We start from the raw sequence: 22,904 nt of genomic DNA, 5'->3' as shown, positions 1-22,904 counted from the left end.
TTCAGTCCTCAGTACTGAAAATAATAACAGTACACTAAAATATTCCCACAGAATGCTCAAATCAAGAGTAAAGAAAGAAACAACTTTAAATTTCTGTAATCAATTTTATTCACGTAGCGAGAAGTGTACAGCATTAAATAGTGCCTGGAAAACTTGAACAAAATAATGGGCACCTTACAAATGTTTGTTAGTATGATACTCCTTTTTTTGAGTTTATAAAAATTTTAAATGTCCTCCCAAAAGTTTTGCTATTTGACAGTGGAACTAAAAGTAATATCAGCAACAGCTACCTTTGAATGTTTAACTTTGTCAAAAAAAAAAATTTTCTTAAGTATTGTCTTTTCAATAGAAGGGCTTAGGAAGTGGTGACCTTTGCATGTCTGAGCCTGGCAACACGTCCCAAGTGTCCCTCCTTCCCTCTTCTCAGCACAAGCCAGCCAGCCTTGGCCATATCACTACCGTCCCAGTCCAATCAGTTGCAAAATAAAAAGGAAGAGGTTGATGATGTCCAAGTAGATGTTCAGGGCAGCAAAAACATACTCTTCAGGGTCCAGGTCAGAGTGGTGATGGCGCCCTCCCACCATGAGCTGCACATCCATCACCAGGTACTTAAAGGAAAGGGAGAAGAATTAGCTACTTCTGTTGTCTATCAAACACGTGTCCTAAATGCTCTGGAAAAAACTATTTTAGCTAGAATACAAAAGTATTTCAGAAGGTCAGATTTTGGCTAAATGTATTACTCTTACAGCCTCAATCATGCATGAAGTCCCCAAGTCTGTACTCCATAAAACCAAGTGCCCCCTCTTCCTGAAGTCTGTGGGACCAGATCTGAGCCGTCCTTTGCTTTCCAAATCCAAAAATCTTTGTACCTTTGGTTAATGATGTGGACCCAATAGACAAAGCAGACACAGAGCTCAAACTACCAAATGCCCTCTATTTGTGATTTCCTTCCATGCCCTTGCTTAAAAAATAATTAAAATAAAGAGCTTTCCAGACACTTGATTCACACAGAATAAGAAATCTGAACTCATGGAGCTTTGGGTGACAGCAAACCTTACCATTGGAGATGGTTTAGTAATGGTGTCTGTATATCCAAAATAGAAATGAGGAGAAGAGGGGACTCACATGTGGTTAAGTCCCCAAAGAAATGTTTTCACTCAGTTACAGCAGGTACAATGATCAGGTCTTAAAATCTCAAGATTTTTTAAAAAGCCAGAGCACCCTCTCTCATTTTTGTGTTTGTTGCAAAGTGAGCAGTTACCTATATCCAGAATCCAGGCCGAGCCTCGGCAGGAGGCCACGCCCTGTCAGATAGACCTACACAATGTAGAGAGAATCCTTGGAGTTTTAAAGATTTTTTTTTAAAAGTCCATTTGAGAGCAATATTCACTTCAGTGAAACCTTTCCCAGGCGTTCAGGTGCTGGCTCCCCCTGGCTCCTGGTTCCCTCATGGCCTTGAGGAGGAGGAAGAAGGGAGGAAAGGAACAGGATAAGGTATCGGGTCCTTCCTGGGCAGCCTCACACCGGGTTCATGACATGTCATCTCACATAGTATGGGGACAGCCTGATTGAGGTGGGCCAGATTTAACGGAGCCTTGGTTATATTAGTGCATCCCTTAGGCGGATGCCAGAGCAGGTGTCTCACCTGAACTGCTGAGTCCCTTACCCCTTCATCCCTGGGTCTCATCCCAGCACCTTTGGAAGGAAAAACGGCTGGAGTGGCCCACCATTTCAAGTCTCCCAGGACTTTTAGGTGTTCTTGGAAACCCCTCAGTCCTAGGCAAAATGGGACCTTTGGTCACTCAAAAGGGGCTGAGCATTCAGCTTTGTCTTAGCCTCTATCTTCACCCTGGAGCCCTAACTCCTTTGCAGAAGTGCTTTTCCCTCTTTCTTCCATCCAAAAAATCCCTGAGTTTATCTTGTTCTTACAAGAGAGGAGGATGCCAACTCCTAATCATTCCGCAGGCATGGACTGGTTGGTTAGGAGTGGTTGTGTGTTTAAGGGCAGACAGGAAAGTGGGAGAGGAAAGAGCAGAGATCCAGCTGCTCATCCCCCTCCAAGGGGCCCAGGGCCCAGGACTCCATTGAAGACCCAGACAACACCCAGGGAAACCCCAGCCAGGATTCAGACCCTCCAGGAGCATTTGGAAGTGTGGTACCCTGCCTCACTCCCTATCACACCTCTGATGGTTAAAACACACAGTTTTCTCATCCAGCTGTCTATTTGGTGTTGGGTGACCTCCCTAAGCCTATAAGAGTTTTTACTCTGCCTGCCTATGGGGAACAGAACATCAATATACTTTTGCATGGAAACAAACTGTGCCTAAAATGGGCCACAAGAGACACCACAGCAAACAGCAACACACAAGGCTGAGCATGTGGAAGAGGAGGAGGATTGGGCACAAATCAGTCCCATTACAACAGTAGAAATGGGAAAACTGAAATGTGTATACTGAACCCTAAGCCCTGGGTATAAACCTTTCTAACATTTAAAAGATACAACACAATTCTAATAACAGCATCTAAAAGGAAAACGATAAAGCAAAATGTGAATGATTTTAAAGCTTGATGATAATACATGGCACTCTACTTCTGGTTATATCTGGAAATTTTCAGAATAGAAAAACCCTAAGGAATGAGGTGTAGCTCAGTGATAGAGTGCTTGCTTCACACATGAAGCCCTGGGTCTGATCCCCAGCACTGCAAAAAATAATAAGACAAAATCCCTAAAAGAAGTGACATGATAAAAGTAAACGAGGGAATAACTGGCAGCCCTGAAAAAGAGTGAGCTCGAACCTAGATCTGCCAGTATGTGGAGAACATTACTTCTAAGTGAAAAAAACCAAAGCAAAACATTATAAATAGTAGGTCTACATTAGTGCAAGAGGAATGGTGCTCATGTGCAAAGAAATTCTGAAAGGACTCCCAGAAACTGCTTACAGTGGATGGGGAATCCAAGGGAGGTTTTTCTCATCCTTTTGTAATCTTCTATGCTGTTTGAATTTTAAAACAAGTGCATGTAGTACCTTTTAAATCAAATGTTCCTTGAAATAATTGTGCAGATATGAGCAAGAGACAGGTCAAAATGGAAGGAAAATTTGCCAGATGCATTGACCATGACCCTGGCCAGTCCCTATGAGAAGTCCATGTTATGAAAGAATAGAAAAAGAGACACTGGTCTAAGGGAGAAAATGAAATCACATCCTGCTTTAGTAAGCACCAAGGATTACACGTAATCTTTGTTCTCTTCTTAAATATTGACTCTTTGAAGAAAAGCCATGTTTTTGTGGGTTGCGAAGACCATCCAACTCTCTTGGGGGTGGTTATGGTTTTAAGTATGACTTTTTAAGAGGCAGCAAGTTGCCCGTGGGTTTCTAGTGAATTACCGACTCCCACGTGACTGGCGCGGAAACCACACTCTTCAACGAGGGAGGGAGAGATGGACTTACCATGGAGAAGAGCACTGTTCCGAGTCCGGCATACAGCACGTGCAGCCACTGAGGAGAGAAAGAAAACAATGGTAGCTTAAGAACAAGACTATTTGGAATCACCAAAGGGTTTGCTTAGGTCGCTGCTGATGGATAAGGCCCCAATATCAAGAAAGTCGAACATAGTCAACAATATCCACTCAATTCCAATATATAAGCAAAGGGAAACCAACCTCACACATGCCAAGTAGTATTCTTTGAGTAAGTGCTGACTCTCCTACATGACAGGGCAAGGAGAAGGTGTTGGACGTGTTCTCTTTTGCCTCATCCTCGCAGTCTTTCTAGAGAATCAGCCCTCATGGCTCATAGAACAGGCAGTCCTGGGGACAGAGTGACTTCATACTCCCTAGCTGGAAGGTGTGAGGAGAGGTGGAAGACATCCTCTCTGAAGACAGTGACTCTGCTAACTGACCAGGAAATTCTGCTCCTCTGTAACTGGCTTAATAGATGTGCCAGGCCAGTCAGAAATCAGTTCCCAGGCTAGAGGGATCCAAGCAGCAGAGGCTGTTGTCACTGGCCAATGCTTGCTGGAGATTTACTGCACAAATAGAGGGGGCCAGTCATGCCAGCCCCAGAAAGGAAGGCAGGGTTTCTGTTCCTGTGAACCCAGATCTTCTTCCCACCCAGGAGTTCCATGAGATTTTTTGCCTCAAGCTAGTCTGGATGGGATGTGTTCCTTACAACCAAGAGAGTCCTGACCAGAACGTGGGACTAGCTGAATATCCAAGCGTTTGGGAAGAGGACAAGGCCGGGGTGCACAACACCTGAGAACAATATGTCAAACACTACAGTCAGGGAAAACCCAGCCTGGGAGGGATGGGCAAGTGCACTCTGCTGGCCAGGCAAGGTTCATGGTGCAGAAGGGGGACTGGGAATTGGTGACGCTGTTTGGAGGCCACAGTAGTTCCAGACTGTACTTTTCAGAAATGCTGTGAGAGTTCAGTGTGCCTATGTCTGATACTGAGCAAGATCTCAATGAATATATCAAAGGAAAAAAATCTGGACTGAAACAAGGAGCCTCCTGCAGGCTGCTCACTGGAACATGTCACAGGGGCCTCTCTCCCACACCCCTTAAGCTTCAAACAAGCTACACACAGAAGCAGGTCCAGGCCTGCCCTGCCAGTAGGTTTACCTCAAGACCCTCTTGGGGAAGGCCAACTGCAGTGTAGAGTAGGCTCAGTATTCACAAACTAGATCCCCTGCCTATGTACCACCCAGTGATGCCATCGTGGCTGTTAATAGAACGGACCTCACAGACCTTCAGCTCCCAGGAGGGCAGGATAGTGACTCGAGCCCCAGCTATGAGGCCATGCAACCCACTTCAGTTTGTCTTCGACAAACTGGCCCATCACTGGCTGGGAGCAGCAGGGCCCTTCCTGGAGGTAGGGGATGAAGGCCTTGTGTCCCCACCTTAGACTATGCCACATCTAGAATGTTCACCAAACTCCCTTTGCTTTCCTGCCCTGGGGACCAGATATGCCAGTGTGGTTTGACAGCTCTCCCATCCTGCATCAGCTCCCTCCTCTTTTTCTCGCTGGGACATTTCTCTTCCTAAAATCCTTGCATGCTTAGCTCCAACTCCCAACCCCACGGACCCAGACGAGCACAGGCAGCCCTCCACCCATCCATTTAACAACTCTCTGAGGTTTCCCAATGAGAGTCCACTTACATAGGATCGTATGAGGATTAAGAGAATTCCATAGATCACAAGCACGAAGAGTAAGACGAACAGCATTCCGTTCAGCAAGGTAAAATCCCACTGAGGAAACAAACAGCACACAACGGCGCAGTTATTTTCTAGAAGGGATTTCTGGATGTCCCGAGATTCATTTTTAACCCCATGGACAATTTGCCTGGCCAATTCAGAAAACCATGGAAATCCATGAAAAATGCTACAAAAAATGTCCTATTGATTGGAATTTGCTTCTGGAGGGAAAAAAAGGGAAGAAGAATAAAGGAGATGATGGAAGTCATGAATTGATGATCTTTTTTTTAATTTTGTTTTAGTTATAGATGCACACAATACCTTTATTTTATTTATTTTTATGTGGTGCTGAGGTTCGAACCCAGTTCCTCACACATGCTAGGCAAGCGCTCTCCCACTGAGCCACAACCCCAGCCCGAATTGATGATTCTTAAAACTGTTTGTCATAAGTAACATGGGAGTTCATTATACTATTCTATTTTTGTAGTTATATGAAATTCCCCCTAGTAAAAAGGGCTCACTGAAAAAAATGATGTAAATTTACGTGGAGAGCAGTATCATCATAATTATTCATATTTTTAAGAACATGTGCATAGAAAATATTCATGGAATGAAAAATATCAAGATATCAACTGGTATCTTTTTCATAGTAATATGCATATATTTTAATGAAAATATATACTAAGCTTTCAAAAATTACCATTCGTGTTCTTTTTTTTAAGTTTTGAAATTAAAAATTTTGAAATTAAAAAGGAACATGTAAATTTTTTTTTTTTTTTTTTTTCTTTATAAACTAGTGACCCAAATATCAGCTTGGGCTGATCAGGGACATTTTTAAGAAAAGGGATATGATATTCATCTTCTGTCTGGGGGAGAAAATGAATTATGCATCAAAAGAAGAGCCTTAATATCCAAAATACCCTCGATATTTGCTTGCATTTCCCTTCTTGCCCCCTACCCTGGAAATGCCCAGAGAATAATCTAAAGTTCTGGTCCCCTAAGTGTGGGTCTCTCACCTGCAGCATCCAGCAGCACCACCTGGGAACTGCGGGTGGACAGGCCTCACCTCAGACCTGCTGACTCAAGGACTCCAGGGCAGGGGACTGGCCCTCCAGGCTGCACCCTCAATATGACGGCCACTAGCCATGCGTGGCTACTGTGGTGTGCCTGAAACGTGGCTAGTCCAAACTGAAATGTGCTCCAAGTGTAAAATACACACTGGATTTTGAATCTTAGTTCACAAAAAGAATGTTAACATTCATATTTCTGTTATGTGGATTGCATGTTGAAATGGTAACATTTTCTATATATTGACTTAAATAAAATATAATATTGAATCTAGTTTCATCTGTTTCTTTTTTTCCCATATTGTCTGTTGGTGCAATGTAGTTGTATGCAGTGGTGGGTCACCTGTTTCTTTTCACCTTTTAAATGTGCTACTGGGAAGTTTAAGATTGTCTGGATAACTTGGATGGTGTCTGACATTATATTCCTCTCGCCCTGCTTGGATCTACAGAGTGGTAAACTTGGCTTAAAACAGTGGCACCTTTAGGCCTGCTCCTCCTTAGCAGAAAGGAGGACAACTGGGGTGAGGTTCATTCAGGTGGGGAGCCCTCCCTGTTCTGAACAGACCCGAGATCAACAGGAGCTAAGTCACACCAGTGGTGGACATTCAGCCCTAGAGACCCACAGAGCACACAGCATCCCTGGGATCCAGGTGTCCATCATTCAGGAACAACAACGGATCATGGCATCTCTGTCCCCTACCCCTCTCCTTGGCCAGTACCAAAAGTTCACAAGAGCTACCCCCTCACCCCAAATTCCCAGACTCCACTTTAGAGAGAAAAGGAAGAATAGCAAGATGCCCAGAGCAGACCATTTCATATCCACATGAACCTATCACTCAGCTCACAGACACTGCTTGAAGGATGGGACCAGATTCCGTGGAAATCGAATGGACATTCACCTGCTAGGTGGATGTGTGGAGTTCACAAGGAAACTCAGAGACACGGTGTGTCTACATTTTCTCTGCAGCCCTTGGGTTACAGTGGGAGTGCATACTGCCACCACCACCACTTAATCAGGAACACAAAGTATGTAAACATGAGTTCAGCTGCCTTTCGCAGGCATCCATGTAAATACAGGACAGTTACCAGAACCATCTTTAAAATTCCTTTCAATAAAATATGCACTCCCTTGAACTCAGTCATCTGTGACTTACAATACTAGTGAGCTTTATTTTTTAAAATTTTTTTATTTTACTAGTGAACTTTTTAAAGAGTATTCTGGCTAGGCATGGTGGTGCTCGCTTGTCATCCCAGTGACTTGGGAGGCTGAGGCAGGAGGATCACGAGTTCAAAGCCAGCCTCAGCAACTGTGAGGTGCTAAGCAACTTGGTGAGACCCTGTCTCTAAATAAAATACAAAATATGTATTCCCCAATACACACACACACACACAAGTATTCTGGCGTTTTAGAAGATTTTAGATGGTCAACTGAATCTATGTTTTCATCAGCAGTACACCTCACTCACCTCAGGAAGGCATATCTGCTTACAAATAGACTGGTTCCTGCGAATGGTCAGTTTCAAGATGGCAAATAACCACTCTGATAATGAATTAACATTGAATCTCTAACTTTTTTTGGTAGGGGGATACTGGGGCTTGAACTCAGGGGCACTCAACCACTGAGCCGCATCCCCAACCCTATTTTGTATTTTATTTACAGACAGGGTCTCACTGAGTTGCTTAGTGCCTCACTTTTGCTGAGGCTGGTTTTAAACTCTCAGTCCTCCTGCCTCAGCCTCCTGAGCTGCCGTGATTACAGGCGTGCACCACTGTGCCCAGCTTGAATCTCTAACTTTTAATACAATTTGACTAAATATTTAGAAGGCCCTTCTGCATGTCAGTTGCCTCTTCTTTTTGCTTCCAGAAAAAGCTAAAATTTTGCCTCTGTGTTGAAGACACTCCATACTGTGCCAAACAATTTGAGAAAAACACTTTTAAGTTATTGAACTAAGACGAATCCATCATTTGCCAAAAGAAGGTCACCAGAGCTAAGAAAGGGCTGCTGAAAATACCTCAAGGAGCATTTCAGGGCTGGGGAGACCAATGTCATAGTTTTAAAAGAACAGTCCTGAATTATATAACATTCTCTGGGTAATCTTGGTGCTTTTGATCCCTGGTGAACTGTAAACTTTTTGAATTTTAAACTCCTTTATTAGAGTCAGGACCTCAGCAGGGAACAGTTGGCACATTCAAATAGGATGATTTGAGGAGGGTTTGTTTGTGAAGGAACTGTCTACAAAAGTGTCCACAGGCGAACCAGCAAAGTGGGTCTAGGTAGGAGCCAGAGAGAGAGAGCTGGTGCCAGCTGTGGGCTCAAAGGGAAGAGCACAGGGGGCCTGGAAGTTTGTGTTGGATTGGCCACCTCTAGACAGCAGATTTCTGTAAGAAACTCGGCTATTCTAAGGAGAACTGGTCCAGAGGTGGCCAAGGGAATAAGTCCTTCTCTCCTCCCTGACTCCCATCTCCAGCTGGAGATCCACTGGCCCCAGTCCATGAAAAGCCCAATTCAAGAGGGCCACGGTGGTGACACCCACAGGACCTCAGAGCACAGGGACCAGGTGCAGAAATGGGTAAGGAGGGACAAGGGAACACTCCCAGTACACTTCCTTATGACAGAAATCTGTTCCAATTATACGTACTTTTGTTTGTAGAGCAAATATAGTGAGCGCTAATGTCACCAGAGTGGTTGCTGCTGTGGCCCACAACACTTCCTCCGCATTATAGAAACTAAAATCAGAGACTGCAATTACTGTTCACATACCTTCAGAGAAAAGCACACACAATAAAAAGGAAATATGTATTGAAGACTTACACTGATATGGTTCCCAGCAGCAGGCCTTGAAGAATTGTCTAAAAACAAAATTCACAATGATCAGAAGCCTGCTTTTCAAGGCATGAGGCTGAGAACCAGAACCCAGAGGCAGCGGTTTGAAGTGTGTGCTCTGGGCAGGGTCCAGGGAGCAAGCAGGAGAGTGCACGAGCCTGGTGCTCAGAGCTACAGGGCGGGTGTGAGAAATCAACAGGCTAACCAGCCATTTCCATAACGTTCTTCCTAGGACTAACAAGAGGAAGCCATTCACTAGTAGTAAAAGTTTCTTAAAATGCAAAGGTATATTTAACCTATATCCAGTGAATGAAAATGTATTAGTTATGTGGAAATCAAGTATGTGTACGTGAATGTGCCTCAGTGAAGGTCACTATTCTGTATAATTAATAATATGCACGAATAAAAATGTCTTTAAGTTCATTTGTGGCTTCTGTTGTCATTAATCCAACGGGGCCATCCACACAGTCTCATAACACCTGATCAGGTCAGGATATGCTATTCTAGTGCTTCACCCACAGTCTGGGTACTGACACTTTCCAAAGGACCTGTGAACATAAAATTTCTTCAAACCTCAGACCCAGGGTGAGAACCCGGACCTTCCCAGTGCCAGGAGATGGAGCTGGGGGGCAGTTTCTGGCACTGAGGCACTGCACGTGTAGGTGAACCCCAGGGAAGGAGGAGGGCTGCTCTGGAGAATTCCCACCACCCAAAGGGGCCGGGACAGCACTGTGGAAGAGAGGCAGGGCCAAGAGCCGGCAGGGCCAAGAGCCAGCAGGGAGTCAGGGCAGAGGATGGGACCAAGAGAGGCACCACAGACATGTCAGGTGCAGGACAGTCACAACTGAGCTGTGGGGATGACAGCCAGAGGTGGTGGTGGGACTGAACTTCCTCAGCCTGCTGGACACTCCGTCAGAGCAAATCCAAGGACTTGGTAGGTCCACTGGACCGCACAAAGAACCAGGAAAGAGTCCTCCTGTCTTAGGGAATGAAAAGGAGGGCGCACCCTAACCAAAGTTTGACGACTCAATGGCTTTGAACTTGAGCCTGCAGGATCAGAGGCTGGAAAAGAACCGGAGCCTCAAAGCCCTGGATTACCTGTCTGGATTTCCCAGGCCCGGTGCGTGACAGCCCGACTCTCTACCTTGATAAACTTGCAAAAGTAGACTATCTTTATTTCCATTATAGGAACAAGAGATTTTATTCCACGTACACATGATACTGTAATAATGTGCTCACTTCAAAACTTCCTCACAAGGTACTTGCTTCTTCCTCTTCTCCTAACTCAACTGTTTCATTGCAGCACATTAAATGGTGTGTGGGGGCGGGGGAGAGGAAGAGAGACGATTCAGCTCTAGACTCAAACCTGTCTGGTGACTTCAAGAACTCAGAATATGGGATCCAGGGGTCATGGTTCCATGGCACAAAAACTGTCCTCCATGAGTATGTTTTCCTGTTTTCTCCCAGCTACATTTCCAAAATGGTTTTACCCACATACTTCCTAACACTTGGGCAAGATATTAAGCCTAGAAAATGTGACTACTTCTTTCCCCCTCTACAATGTATCTTCTCTTCAGCTGTCAACTTGCTTTGAGGTAAGAGAGCAAAACCTAAGCGAGGAGACCAATGGCTTTTATCTATCTCCTCATAATATGCATTAAAACCATTTGAAATGTTAAAATAAAACATTCAAACATTTCTAGGAAACTTTCCCCTTCCTCTCCTCTTGGCTTCAGGCTCCTAATTTCCTACACCTGCCTTGTCACCCTGCCAGCTCCTGGGTGCACTCTGTGCTATCAGGGCAGGCACTGGGACACCCTGCTTCTGGGCTTGGGCAATGAGCAGGATGTCCATGCCAGTTCAGGAAGGCTCCTCCGTGCTTTCAGAGTGGAGGCAATGTCTGACTCTTGGCACCAGCCCACAGCCAGTCTTCTCCAACCTCCAGAGGAGGCTGTTCCTCCTATACACTGCTTGGTATGGATGCAGAGACTGACATCATTGGTCATGTGTCCCTGTTTGCTTTGACCATCAGGAAGTGCGGAGCCAAAGCTAGGATCTCAACGCTCAAGTGTATAGGAGTTAATGCCATTTGCACATCAATCCAACCCTATCTTTATTATTCTATTTTTCTTTCCATGAGATTTCCTCATCAGTTTATCTCATCATCTCTTCTTGCAGATATTTGCACAAGCTACCTCTAATCTGATTTGGAACCAGATAAGGAATAAACAATTAGTAAGTAAATTTTCATATGCAGGGATGGTTAAGACTGCATGGAGGGAAACGCAAAAACTCAAAGAGAATCATGTGCTGACACTATCCTGAATCACACTGGGGTGGTTCTGGATTTTCCCACAAGGAGCAAGACACCATAGCAATTGATTTATGTGAGCTCCTGAGAGACCAAGGCCTCCAGAAGGTGCAAAGTTGGGCCTGATTCTGTTGAGAGTCAGGGTTGGGGGAATAACTCTTAGATGCTGCTGAGTCCCCGAGAATAAGCCTTGCGACCTTCTGGGAAGGATGAGTCTTGGGATGGGATGGGCGGTATTGACAGGGGGTAATGACAGGAATCCAGATTCTATTCGAGTTTAGGAAGTCTAGGATCTCAGGTACCTGTTGAGAGCTGGAAACATCCTGGGGTCTTTCTGTTCTGAGCAGAAGAAAAAGTAATTGACTGCAAGAAAGGGAGCCACAGAGATTCATGTGACCTAGAGTGGCACAGAATGACAGAAAAGAGCAGGTACGATGAGGCTCTGTCACAAGGGGGGTCAAGTCACCTCAGAGAGGCTCTGAGGAACCAGGCACTGAACTGAGGATAAATGAGGACCAGGAGCCCCCAGATCCCCAGCTCTCTGGTGCTGGGAAAGTCCCCCTGAACTGAGAAGCAAGTTGTGGAACTGGGGAACAACCTGAGCTCAGAGATGTCTTCTGTTCTCAGGGGCACAGGATATAGAAAATAAAACCCCCTTTACAAAAATAAAGAAAAAGAGACTCCTCACTCATGAGTTTGTGAACTAGATACAAAACCCACCCTCCAGAACAAAATGTGCTTGTTGTGCCTGACAGAGGTCCTGTGACAATTCGGTTACCTGTTCTTGAATTGCAGCCCTGACGTGGGAGAGGGTTCCCCAGATGGCCTCATCAGAGCTCAGCTAGCCAGTGGGACGAGCGGCCTTGGAGTCCAGACTCTCCAACTTGCTGAAGGGCTGTGGATACTACCCCACAGGTGAGTTTACTACTTCATTACAACCAGAATTCCTCTCGAGAGTGTCCCATGGGTCATCCCTATGTGCGTTACTCCATGAGAACAGTCTCCACAAGAAAAGGGAATGAATTTAATATGGCGACTAAAATGTGTTTCAGAGGTGAGCTAGAGTGGGTGCAAACGAGGTTACTTACAAAGAGTCCCAGGAGAATGTAATTTGCCGGCACCCGACGGCGGAGATTCCCACAGCAAGCAAGTATAATGAGCACAACAAAAAATGCTGGGCTGCAGGGTAATGTAAAGCCAAGTGTTATTGGCATCCAGTGATCAAATCACATGACACATACAGACAGACAGATATGCAGACTGTATCATCCCATGACATTATCTGATAAGAATCATAACATTATAAAAATATTTCCTTTCTCTCTCCCTCCAAAATTTTTTTTCATTGTGGAATCCTTTTATCTTTTTTTTTTTTTTTTTTTTTTTGCGGTGCTGGGGATCGAACCCAGGGCCTTGTGCTTGCAAGGCAAGCACTCTATCGACTGAGCTACCTCCCCAGCCCTTTTTATCTTTTTAATTTAAAAATAATCATAGATTCACAGCAAATTGCAAAGGGACCAAGAGGTCCCCTGAAGCCCACACTCAATTTCCTCTAATGATTGCAATTTATGTATTTATATTGTAATATTAAAGCCAGTAATTTGACATTGGTACAGTGTGTATATCTAGTTTTTAAAAAATTATTATTATTTTTTGATTCATCGTATACAAATGGGGTACTACTCTCATTTCTCTGGTTGTACACGAGTAGAGTCACACCATTTGTGTAATCATACATGTACATGTATGCTTGTCTCATTCCAATACCTTTCCTTCCCCCTGCCCCCTCCCCACCCCTCATTTCCCTCTACACAATTCATCCTTCCTCCATCTTCCCATACCCTCTCCCACCCCACATTATGTATCATCATCCACTAATTAGAGAAATTCAGCCTTTGGTTTTTTGGGATTGGCTTATCTCACTTAGCATGATATTATCCAGCTCCATCCATATATCTAGTTCTTTGACATAGAACTATGACACAAATCTTTGTGTAAATACAAGTAACCACTGCCAGGATCAAAATTTAGAGCTATTCCATCAATAAATAACCCATCAACAAAGACTTCTCTGGTGTTACCCCTTTGTGGTCACACACACACACACCTCTGTCTCTCCCTCTCTCTCAATCCTAACTCAGGGCAAGCACTAATTTGTTTGCTTTCCATCTGTGTAATTTCATCATTTCAAGAAGGTCATGCCTTTATTACCTCATTTTGAATAGTAGTAGAATCTCAATCACTAGCTAGTAGAAAAATAACATTTTATTAAGTCAAGGATACTTACAAGAGTGCATAGGTGAACCAGGGATTTGAACGTACCCATGTTTTTAAACCTTTCCTGGTTAAGAAAAAAATTGACAGTTTTACATGACAAATAGTAACTAATGTAATATTTAAGTAGAAGTGAAACAATATCATGAAAAGAATGGGGGAAATCCTACATGATTAATAATGACAGACGGAGATAAAGCTGTCGAGTTTTATTTTGTTTTGTTTTGGTCCTAGGGATTTATACCAGAATGTTTTACCACTGAACCACATCCCCAGCCCTTTTTATTTATTTTTAAATTTTCAGACAGGGTCTTGCTAAGTTGCTTAGGTCCTCCCTAAGTTGCTGAGGCTGGCCATAAACTGGAATAATCCTCCTGCCTCAGCCTCCATAGTCACTGGGATTACAGACAGGTGCCACCGTTCTTAAAAGAGAAATGGGCTGGGGATGTAGCTCAGAGCAAATGCTCAGCATGAGTGAGGCCCTGAGTTCCACTCCCAGCACCAAGAGGAACAAAGATGCATTTATAAAAAAGACGTTTTTATAAGTGGTAAGTCAAATTTAAACCAATGCAAACACCCAGTGAAGTTCTTTAACTTAAAAAATACTGAGACTGATACGCATGCAAAGTAAAAGAAATCGGCTCATCTATTTCATAAGGCCAGATTTTCATAGGAGACACTTAGACAGTAGCATAGTCTCTCAGATATTTCCAGCCTCCAAGTTCTCACCTTTTTCCTGTACCCAGTTTAATCTGTGAGAATAGGCCAAGGAAAATAGAACCCAAATAAGAGCAAGCAAATCATCTTTGGCTTAGGAAAGAGGTTAAAGGAAAACTCTAGAAATCTACCACCACCGTGGTCTAGGAGTTGCTTCAGAAAAATAAACCTGTAGAAACATCATCTCCTATGAATAATTAAGAAAAAATATAATTTTCAAACACAATTTAAATTTAAATACAATTTTCAAAATTAAAATGAGCTGATTCAATGAGAATTAATGTGAACAACCTTAAAAAAATTTATTTTAGTTGTAGATGGACACAATACCTCTCATTTTTATTTATTTATTTTTATGTAGTGCTGAGGATCGAACCAGTGCCTCACGCATGGCAGGCAAGTGCTCTACCACTGAGCTACAACCCCAGCCCTAATGTGAACAACTTAACATTTAATGCTGCACCAGTGATAAAGACTTACCAGAAAATAAACATGCTGATAATTGTTGCAGTGACCAACAGTTGAGCCGACAGGAGGAGGAACACTTTTACAATGAAACCTGAGGAGATAGAAACATTATTTTAGTGACACAAATGTTCCAAAGTAAAAAATATAAATGTAATTACCTAATTTTGATACTTAATGAATTGTTCCTTTGATTTCCTGAGAATGAGAGAGGTAGTGAGTGCTAGTTGACAGTCAGCAAATGGAATAATGAAAACAAGTACAACTCTGCAGAGTCTTTAAAGAGTATGTAATCCAAGTAGGACTGGGTGATGCATGTCTGTAGTCCCAGAACTTGAAGGCTGAGGCAGGAGGATCCCTGGAGCCCAGGACTTCCAGGTTAGCCTGAACAACATAGAAAGAGCAGGTCTCAAGGGACTGGGGTTGTGGCTCAGTAGTAGAATGCTCCCCTGGCACACATGAGGCACTGGGTTCAACCAGTGCACCGCATATAAATAAATAAATAAAATAAAGGTATTGTGTCCATCTACAACTAAAAAAAAATTTAAATAAATAAAATAAAGGTCCATTGACATCTAAAATATGTATATATAAATTTTTAAAAAGAGTAGGTCTCAAATACAAACAACAATGAAAAAGAATTTCAACCAACCGTTAATGGTGTTTTTATTGGGGACCTTAGAGTTTATCCATAGAACGAATTTTCACAAAGGCAGGGATTTAATTCTTTACTAGGCACACTCCATCTTCCTTAGGACCAAAAATGATCTGAAAGTCTGGGGAGGTGGCAGTTCCCTTGTAGGGATCCAGCTATCCCCTGGCATAGCATGGACAATAGCAACGGCTCAGGGGCTACAGGTGAACAGGATATGTACTCCTCTGGAAGTGAAGTGGCCCTGGACTGCAGAGCTTACCGAGTTCCCCAGCCACAGAACTCTCCAGGTTGACTGCCATTAGCGACCCCCTTCCCTCCTATTTATAGATGCAGAAACTAAATAATCGGGTGACTCATGTCAGATCAGAGAGTTCCAAGCAAGTGACAGGCCACAGTGCAGGATGCCTGCATCTCTTCTTGCTTGCATTCTACTGCACAGGTTTCCCTGGGGTCTGCTCAACATGATGGCGATTTTCTTTTTTTGTGTGGCTTTATCCCAAATTAAAAGGAAAAAATGAAACAATGCTACTCAGAGTGAACTGGTAGGATGGTCAACTCTGCCTTTTTGCTCAGCACCTTCTGTGCACAAGAAGCATGACAACAGAGAAGAAGGACAAAGCTTTCTTAATCAAAATACCAGAACATACATATCCAATTGTGTGCTGCCTTCAATAAAATATTCATTTATTCAAAGTAATTTGGCATCTATCGTATAGCAGGAACTGTGAGCAAACGAATAATGATACCCAGAATCATAAGAATAGACATAGAGATCGATGAGATAGAGTCCAAAAATAAACCCTTGCATTTATGGACAATTGATTTTTTTAACAAATGTACCAGAACAATTCAATGGGGGGCAAGAATAGACTTTTCAATAAATGGATCTGGGACTGCTGAATACATACAAACAGAAGGAGGAACTGGGAACTTTTCTTCATGCCATAACACAAAGACTAATTAAAATTAGGTCCTAGGCGTAAACATAAGAGATAAAACTCTTGGAAAAAAACAAAGGTATAAAACTTCATGAGCATCCATTAGGTAATGAGTTCTTAGATATGACTCCTAACACAAAAGCAACAAAACAAAAACAGATAAATTGGATTTTCATCCAAGTAAAAGCTTGTGCTTCCGATGACATCATCAAGAAAGTGAAAGAACCCACAGGGGTTTTCTGACAAAGAACTTTCTATTTTTTTTTTTTTTCAGTATTTTTAGTTGTAAATGGACACAGTACCCTTTGTTTTATTTATTTATTTTTATATGGTGCTGAGGATCAAACCCAGTGCCTCATACATGCTAAGCAAGTGCTCTACCACTAAGTCATAACCAGCCCCAGGACTTTCTGATTAGGGACTTGCATCCAGAATCCATGAGGAACTCTTGTAATTCGATAACAAGGAGACAAATGACATAACTAAAAACAGGCAAAGCTTGAGCAGAGCCCTCCCTCACTGACTCTCCCTGGCCACATGACTTGCTTTGACCAAAGTGATGCAAGCATAGCTTCAGCTGCTTGCATGTTGGGGTGTGTCCGCAGTACACCTCTTCTTGGGACCCACATGGCAAGAAGCTTAAGCCACAAGAAGAGAGCCAACACCCAAAACCAACTGCCAACCGTGTCAGGGGGATGTGATGGCCACAGCAGTCTCAGACATTGTCTGATTGTGAGAGCTCCCGTTCCAGACCAGCACAAAATTGCTGGATTGAGCCCAAGCAAACCCTAGAATCATGAGAGAGAAAGAAAATGGAGGGTTTAAAAAAAAGATGAAGAAGAAGAAGAAAAAGGAAAAAAAGTGGTAATGGATTTGAATCTTATTCTTCAAAGCAGACATTTGGATGACCAATTAGTCAAGTGAAAAGATATTCAATACCATGAATCACTAGGAAAGTACAAATCAAAACCACATGAGGGACTGGGTTTGTGGCTCAGTGGTACAGCACTTGCCTAACATGTGTGAGGCACTGGGTTTGATTCTCAGCACCACATATAAATAAATGAATAAAATAAAGGTGTATCAAAATCTAAAGAAATATTTTTTAAAAACTACAATGATATACCATCTCACACACACTAGACTGGTTATAACCAGAAGGACAGACAATAACAAAAATTGACAAGGACATGGAGAAACAGAAACCTTCATATATTGATGGTTGGAATGTAAAATTTCAGTTTGGCAGTTTCTAGATGTCTACCCATGAGAAATGAAAGAATGTTTACACAAAAGCAAGAGCAGCATTAGTGGTAATAACTAAACAGTGGAAATAGCACAAATCTCTGTCAGCTGATGCATGGTTAAACAAAACATCCATTTAATGGACTACTACAAGGCCATAAAAAAAGAATGAAGTAGAGACACATGTTACAACATGGTTGAACCTTGAAAACATTTTGCTAAGAGAAAGAAGGAAATCACAAAGCACCATGTTATGTGCTCCTGTTTATATGAAACACCCAGAAGAGGCAAATACACGGGGACCGAAAGCAGATTAGTAGTGGGCAGGAAGTAACTGCTAATGGGTACAGGGTTTCTTTTCGAGGTGTTAGACATGTTCTTAAATCAACTGTGGTGATGGCTACACAACTCTATAACAATCATTGAGGTATACTCGAAAGTGGTAAATTCAAAGATCTGTAGATTATATCACTATTCAGCTGCTTTAAAACTTTTTAGCCCTAGACTGGGCACTATAATTCCAGTGACTCAGGAGGCTGAGGCAGGAGGATCACAGGTTTGAGGCCAGTCTCAGCAATTTAGTGAGCCCTTGTCTCAAAATAAAAAATACAGGGCTGGTGATGTAACTCAGTAGCAGGGCACCCCTGGTTTCAAACCCCATGGAAAAAAAAACTGTAGTCCTCATCCCCATAACCTTTAACCCATAACCCTACTCACCCTACCCTTTCTTTTGTTCCACAGTACTTTCATCTTATATACTACATAATTTTTAAAAGACAGGGAAACGCCCAGTCACCTCTTCCAGAAGAAGCAGATACAAGTAACTAATTCTGACATTGGTGAGGAGGCTTTTGCATATTTTTCAATTATACCTTCTTAAGCCCCATTTCCACATCTGTCAAAGGCAAGACAACTGGGTTTACAGGGTTGTTTTAAGAACTAAATGCAGGACCATTTCCCTGGCAGGACGCCCTGAAGGCCTGGTATCTGTGGCAGAGGCAGCTGTTGCTTAGAGATGTCCGCTCCTCCTGGCCTCCTCACAATCTGACCCAGATCTTGATAAGGACAGCAATGGGTCCAGCTGAAACAATACAGCGAGAGGCGGTCACACGACACAGAGAGGGCCGGTGACAAGCCACTGGAAACTCCTGCTGTGGCTTCTGAGGCAGCCTCTGAGAGAGGTCAGGTGAGCCAGCTCAGGACACCTCTCTGTGCTTGGTGGCCCCTCGGAGAGTCAGTGCAGCTGCCTGCCCTTGTCCCTCATTTGCCTTTGACCCTTTGCCTGGTCTTTTCTCTTCCGGAAGGCCCCTTTCCAGTCACAGACCAGAGGGTGAGGGCCACAGGGTGATGGCAGGGGGATCCCAAGCTCACAGTGCACCTGTGAGGGCCAGCGGGTACCTGGGGCTTTAGCTCCAGACTGCCTTCCTTTGGATGGTATATTCCCGGAGACAGGACAAAACCCTCATTTAAGTCTCAGTTTTTTCGGTTTCTGTTACTACCTGCTGGATGTGTTTCCTGACTTGTGTAGAATATTTAGGACATCCATTCAGTATCTTTTGAAACTTAAGTCAATATTATGTTAACACGTTGAACATGGGGAGACCATGATTAATGACTAATTCATATGTCTTTAAAAAGCCAAAAATTGTTCACCACACCTTTATGATGGATTTCTGAACCTCCTGGACCTCTCGGGTGCAGTCTGTCCTCGCAGCACTCTGTCACGTCTCATGACACAGAATGAGTAGGAAAAGCTAACATAAATAAATAATCTTTCCGACAAGCCACGCCGTGGAAATACTTCAAGAGAAAGTTTGCTAAGGTAAGTGCTAGTACACAGTTGTTGTAACGTGTTGTTCAGGAAATAATGACGAGAAAAAACACTGTCTCTACATGTTCAGTACTGACGCTGCTTTCGTTTTACTTTGTTTTTGAGGTTCTAGGTATGGAACCCAGGGCCTTGCACATGCTAAGCAACTGCTGTGCCCACTAAGCTACATCCTCAGCCCTTGTTGTAACATTTTTCTTTATTTTTAGAATATTTTCTACCACAGTTGGTTGACTCCACAGATATGGAATCCCAGATACGGAGGGTCAACTACTTATAAGAAATGAGCTAAGCAGTTGTTGAACTAAGTTGGTAGCTGAATCCTCATTGCCAAAATCATTGATTAGTGAGTTTTTAAAAAAATTTTTTTTAGTTGTCAAGGGATCTCTTATTTATTTATATGTGGTGCTGAGTATTGAACCCTGGGCGTCACACATGTCAGGTGAGCGCTCTACCACTGAGCCACAACCCCAGCCCCATTAATGTTTTGATATGAAAAACAAATATCAATTTTAGAGCTAGCTTTATTCTGTGATACAGTCAATTGTGGAAATGAACTGACTTCAAGTTGAAAGGGAGGGAGGGAAAGAAAGAGGGAGGAAAGGAGGAGGAAAGAAAGGAAGCAGAAAGAAAAGAAAGGCAGGCTAAAAATCTAGCTGTATTTGCCTAATTATCATAATACGGGTCTATAATTCCCATCTGGGGGGCTTTGAAAAGTTAATATGATCTAGAGTGATTTTACTTCTGGGTATACGCCCAAAAGAACTGAAAGCAAGTGCCTGAAAAGATTTTAGTACAACCATGTTCATAGCAGCATTATTCACTATAGGCAAAAGGTGGAGACATGATGTGTCCGTCAGTGGATGGACAGATGAGTAAAACATGAGACACAGCCAATGAAATGGTATCCAGCATTGAAAAGGGAGGACATTCTGACATATGCTACAGCTTAGATGAAGATGCTTCTCCTCATATGAGTTACTTACAGTGGTCACATTCCTAAAGACAGGAAGTAAAATGGTGGTTGCCACAAACTTCGGGAGAGAGAACAAGGAATTATAACAACGGATACTGAATTTGAGTTTTGCAGGGTGGAAAAGTCGTATGAATGCATGGTGGTGATACCTGCACAGTATTTGGAATGTATTTACAGCTACTCAACTAGATACTTTAAAATGTTTTCATAGCCAATTTTTAGGCTATATATATATTTACCACAATTTTAAAAATACATTTTTAAAAGAGCACTTTGCTCTTCTCTTCCAAAAAGGCAATTTCTTTCTTCTCACCTCTGCGGACAGAAGCATCTGAGAATGCGTTGGCTGCAGCTGTATCGCTCTCAGCCGGGGATGTCTCATCTGAAATTTGTACGACATAGGTGTGTGCGCGATCACTAGCCTTTGGGTGTGGATTCCCTTGAGTTTCTTGTTGCCCAGGCGAAGGTGAAGATGTGGGGGGCGGGTCAGATCTGGATTGGGTCCTTTTATCTGCTGCTTTCCGAACCAGATGTTGATCTCCAGAACTAAAGTCTATTGGCTCACTGACCTCCAAGTCAATTTTCCTGGAAGAAAAAAAAAAGTGTTATTTGTGTTCTTATGATCACACCTCTACAACCATAGATACTTGTGACACTCAGGTAATTTTTTCCCCCAGTTTTAATACCTTTGCCTTTGCCTTGAGCACTGAGCCGTGGCAGTGCTTAATAAATATCCATTAAACAAAGATGAGGCCTGCAGAGTAGAATAACTTGCATTCTATTATGAAATTAATATTTTTATAAAGCCACTTAGCAGGAATCCGAAGCCACCAAAGATTTTGAATAGAAGATAAGCAGATAAGCAGTCATGTGAAAGGCAACATAAGCAGGCCAGGAGTGAGGGAGGAAGTTTCTGGAGGAATAGGCAGTGGGTAGAAAAGGTTTCCAAAGCTTCCAGAGAAGGGAGATCTAAACCAGGCCTGGAGGTTGTGTAGGCGTTAGTCAAGGGAAGAAGTGGGAAAAGGTTCCCCCAGGCAGAGGGAGCAGCCTGGAGCAGGGGAGGAGGAAGCAGAGAGGATAGGTTCTAGAAACTAAAAGAAGTTTAGGTGTCGGGAGTAGGAAGCTCAAGAGTATGATAAGGTTAAAGGGAGGCGCATGGGCACATCGCTGGGGGGCTGGCAAGCTAACTTAAAGAGTCTGGACTTTGCCCTGAAGGCCATGGGTGTGGTAGGCAGAATAAGAGTTCCCAGGGATGACCACATCCTGTGGCTGTGACCTTACCTGTCAAAAGGAACACTGCAAATGCCACTAGGGACTTTGAGATGGGGAGATGATCCCCGGACCAGTCAAATCACAAGGTTTCTTATGATACGACTGACAAGAGGGAGACAGAAGGGATAGAGTAAGAGAAGGAGGTGGGACAACAGAAACAGGTGGGAGTGGTCTTTGAAGAGGTGGCCACGGGCAGAGGAGTGCTAAGGATGTTGGAAAAATAAAGAGATAGATTCTCCTCTAGAGCCTCCAGAAAAGAATGCAGCCCTGCTGGCACCTCAACTGTAGCCCAGTGGAACTGAGTCAGGGCCTCCGACCTGAAGAACCAATGGATAATAAACGTGTGTTGTCGTAATGCACCAAGTACCTGATGATTTCCAACAGCAGGATGTCACGTGTTCTCTTGGGGAAAATGAGGACTCAGCAAGTCCCCCGCTGCTGACCTTCTGTCCCACAAAGGGCCATGAAGGAGTCTGAGAAGGAGACCACTGAGATAGCAAAGGCTTGGATGACCTGAAGGCCAAGTGGGAAGGGCAAAAAAGGAGATCTCAACAAATCACCAGGCTCTTGGAGAAGCAGGTGTGGTTTGGTAAAAATAGTCCTTCTCTTTAAATTACTTTCTACTTTTTACAAGGTTTGTTGGAATTTTTTTCAGTACATGAAATTATAATTGTAAAGTTTATTGAAAAGAGTAAATATATGGAATAATCAAGAAACAGGTGAAAAAGAAGAATTGTGGGGGAAGGGTAGTGATTTACTTTTTCAGGAATCAAAGTATCATCAAGCAATATGATTAAAATTATAGTACGAATGTGGCAGTAGATATGGATCAATGGAATGGGAGCGGTTTAAAAAACAAACTGATATATATTTGAGATTTTAATATTTGATAAAGATGGAATTTCAAATTACTGTCTCATGCTGTTGGAAGTTATGTATTTGAAAAACAAAATATGTTTTAATACCTATTTTGCATATCTTACAAAAAAGTAATAAAAGATATTATCATATATAATAATAGTCATAGATATTCTACAATAAAATACAAGGACTATTTATAGAAACCTTTGTAAGAATGATACCATAAAAGAAGTGCTGAACAGATTTGGGTACAGGAATACTTTAGATGCCATTACAAA

General features: G+C 42.9%; 1 protein-coding gene and 1 long non-coding RNA gene across 2 annotated transcripts in view; one reads left to right on the top strand and one right to left on the bottom strand.

Moving 5' to 3' along the window:
• Nucleotides 1-22,904, bottom strand: part of LOC306667636 (protein lifeguard 3-like) — a gene marked incomplete at its 5' end in the record, with an annotated part of 31,201 nt that continues 8,297 nt past the window's right edge. Inside the window, 9 exons of the mRNA XM_079150380.1 lie at nt 1-608; nt 3,450-3,497; nt 5,158-5,247; nt 8,900-8,987; nt 9,073-9,110; nt 12,484-12,574; nt 13,683-13,736; nt 14,867-14,945; nt 20,807-21,088. Of these exons, the coding sequence (XP_079006506.1) occupies nt 456-608; nt 3,450-3,497; nt 5,158-5,247; nt 8,900-8,987; nt 9,073-9,110; nt 12,484-12,574; nt 13,683-13,736; nt 14,867-14,945; nt 20,807-21,088 (923 nt within the window). The 3' untranslated portion in view covers nt 1-455. The remainder of the gene's footprint in view (nt 609-3,449; nt 3,498-5,157; nt 5,248-8,899; nt 8,988-9,072; nt 9,111-12,483; nt 12,575-13,682; nt 13,737-14,866; nt 14,946-20,806; nt 21,089-22,904) is intronic.
• LOC306668594 lies at nt 18,774-20,602 on the top strand. The gene is made up of 3 exons (XR_013765909.1): nt 18,774-18,875; nt 19,328-19,511; nt 20,347-20,602. It is a non-coding gene; the product is annotated as an uncharacterized lncRNA (long non-coding RNA).

Source organism: Sciurus vulgaris (genome assembly GCF_902686455.1).
Source record: "Sciurus vulgaris genome assembly, chromosome: 8".
In the NCBI taxonomy this organism is placed as follows: Eukaryota; Metazoa; Chordata; class Mammalia; order Rodentia; family Sciuridae; genus Sciurus; species Sciurus vulgaris.
This window is presented reverse-complemented; position numbering and strand designations above follow the sequence as displayed.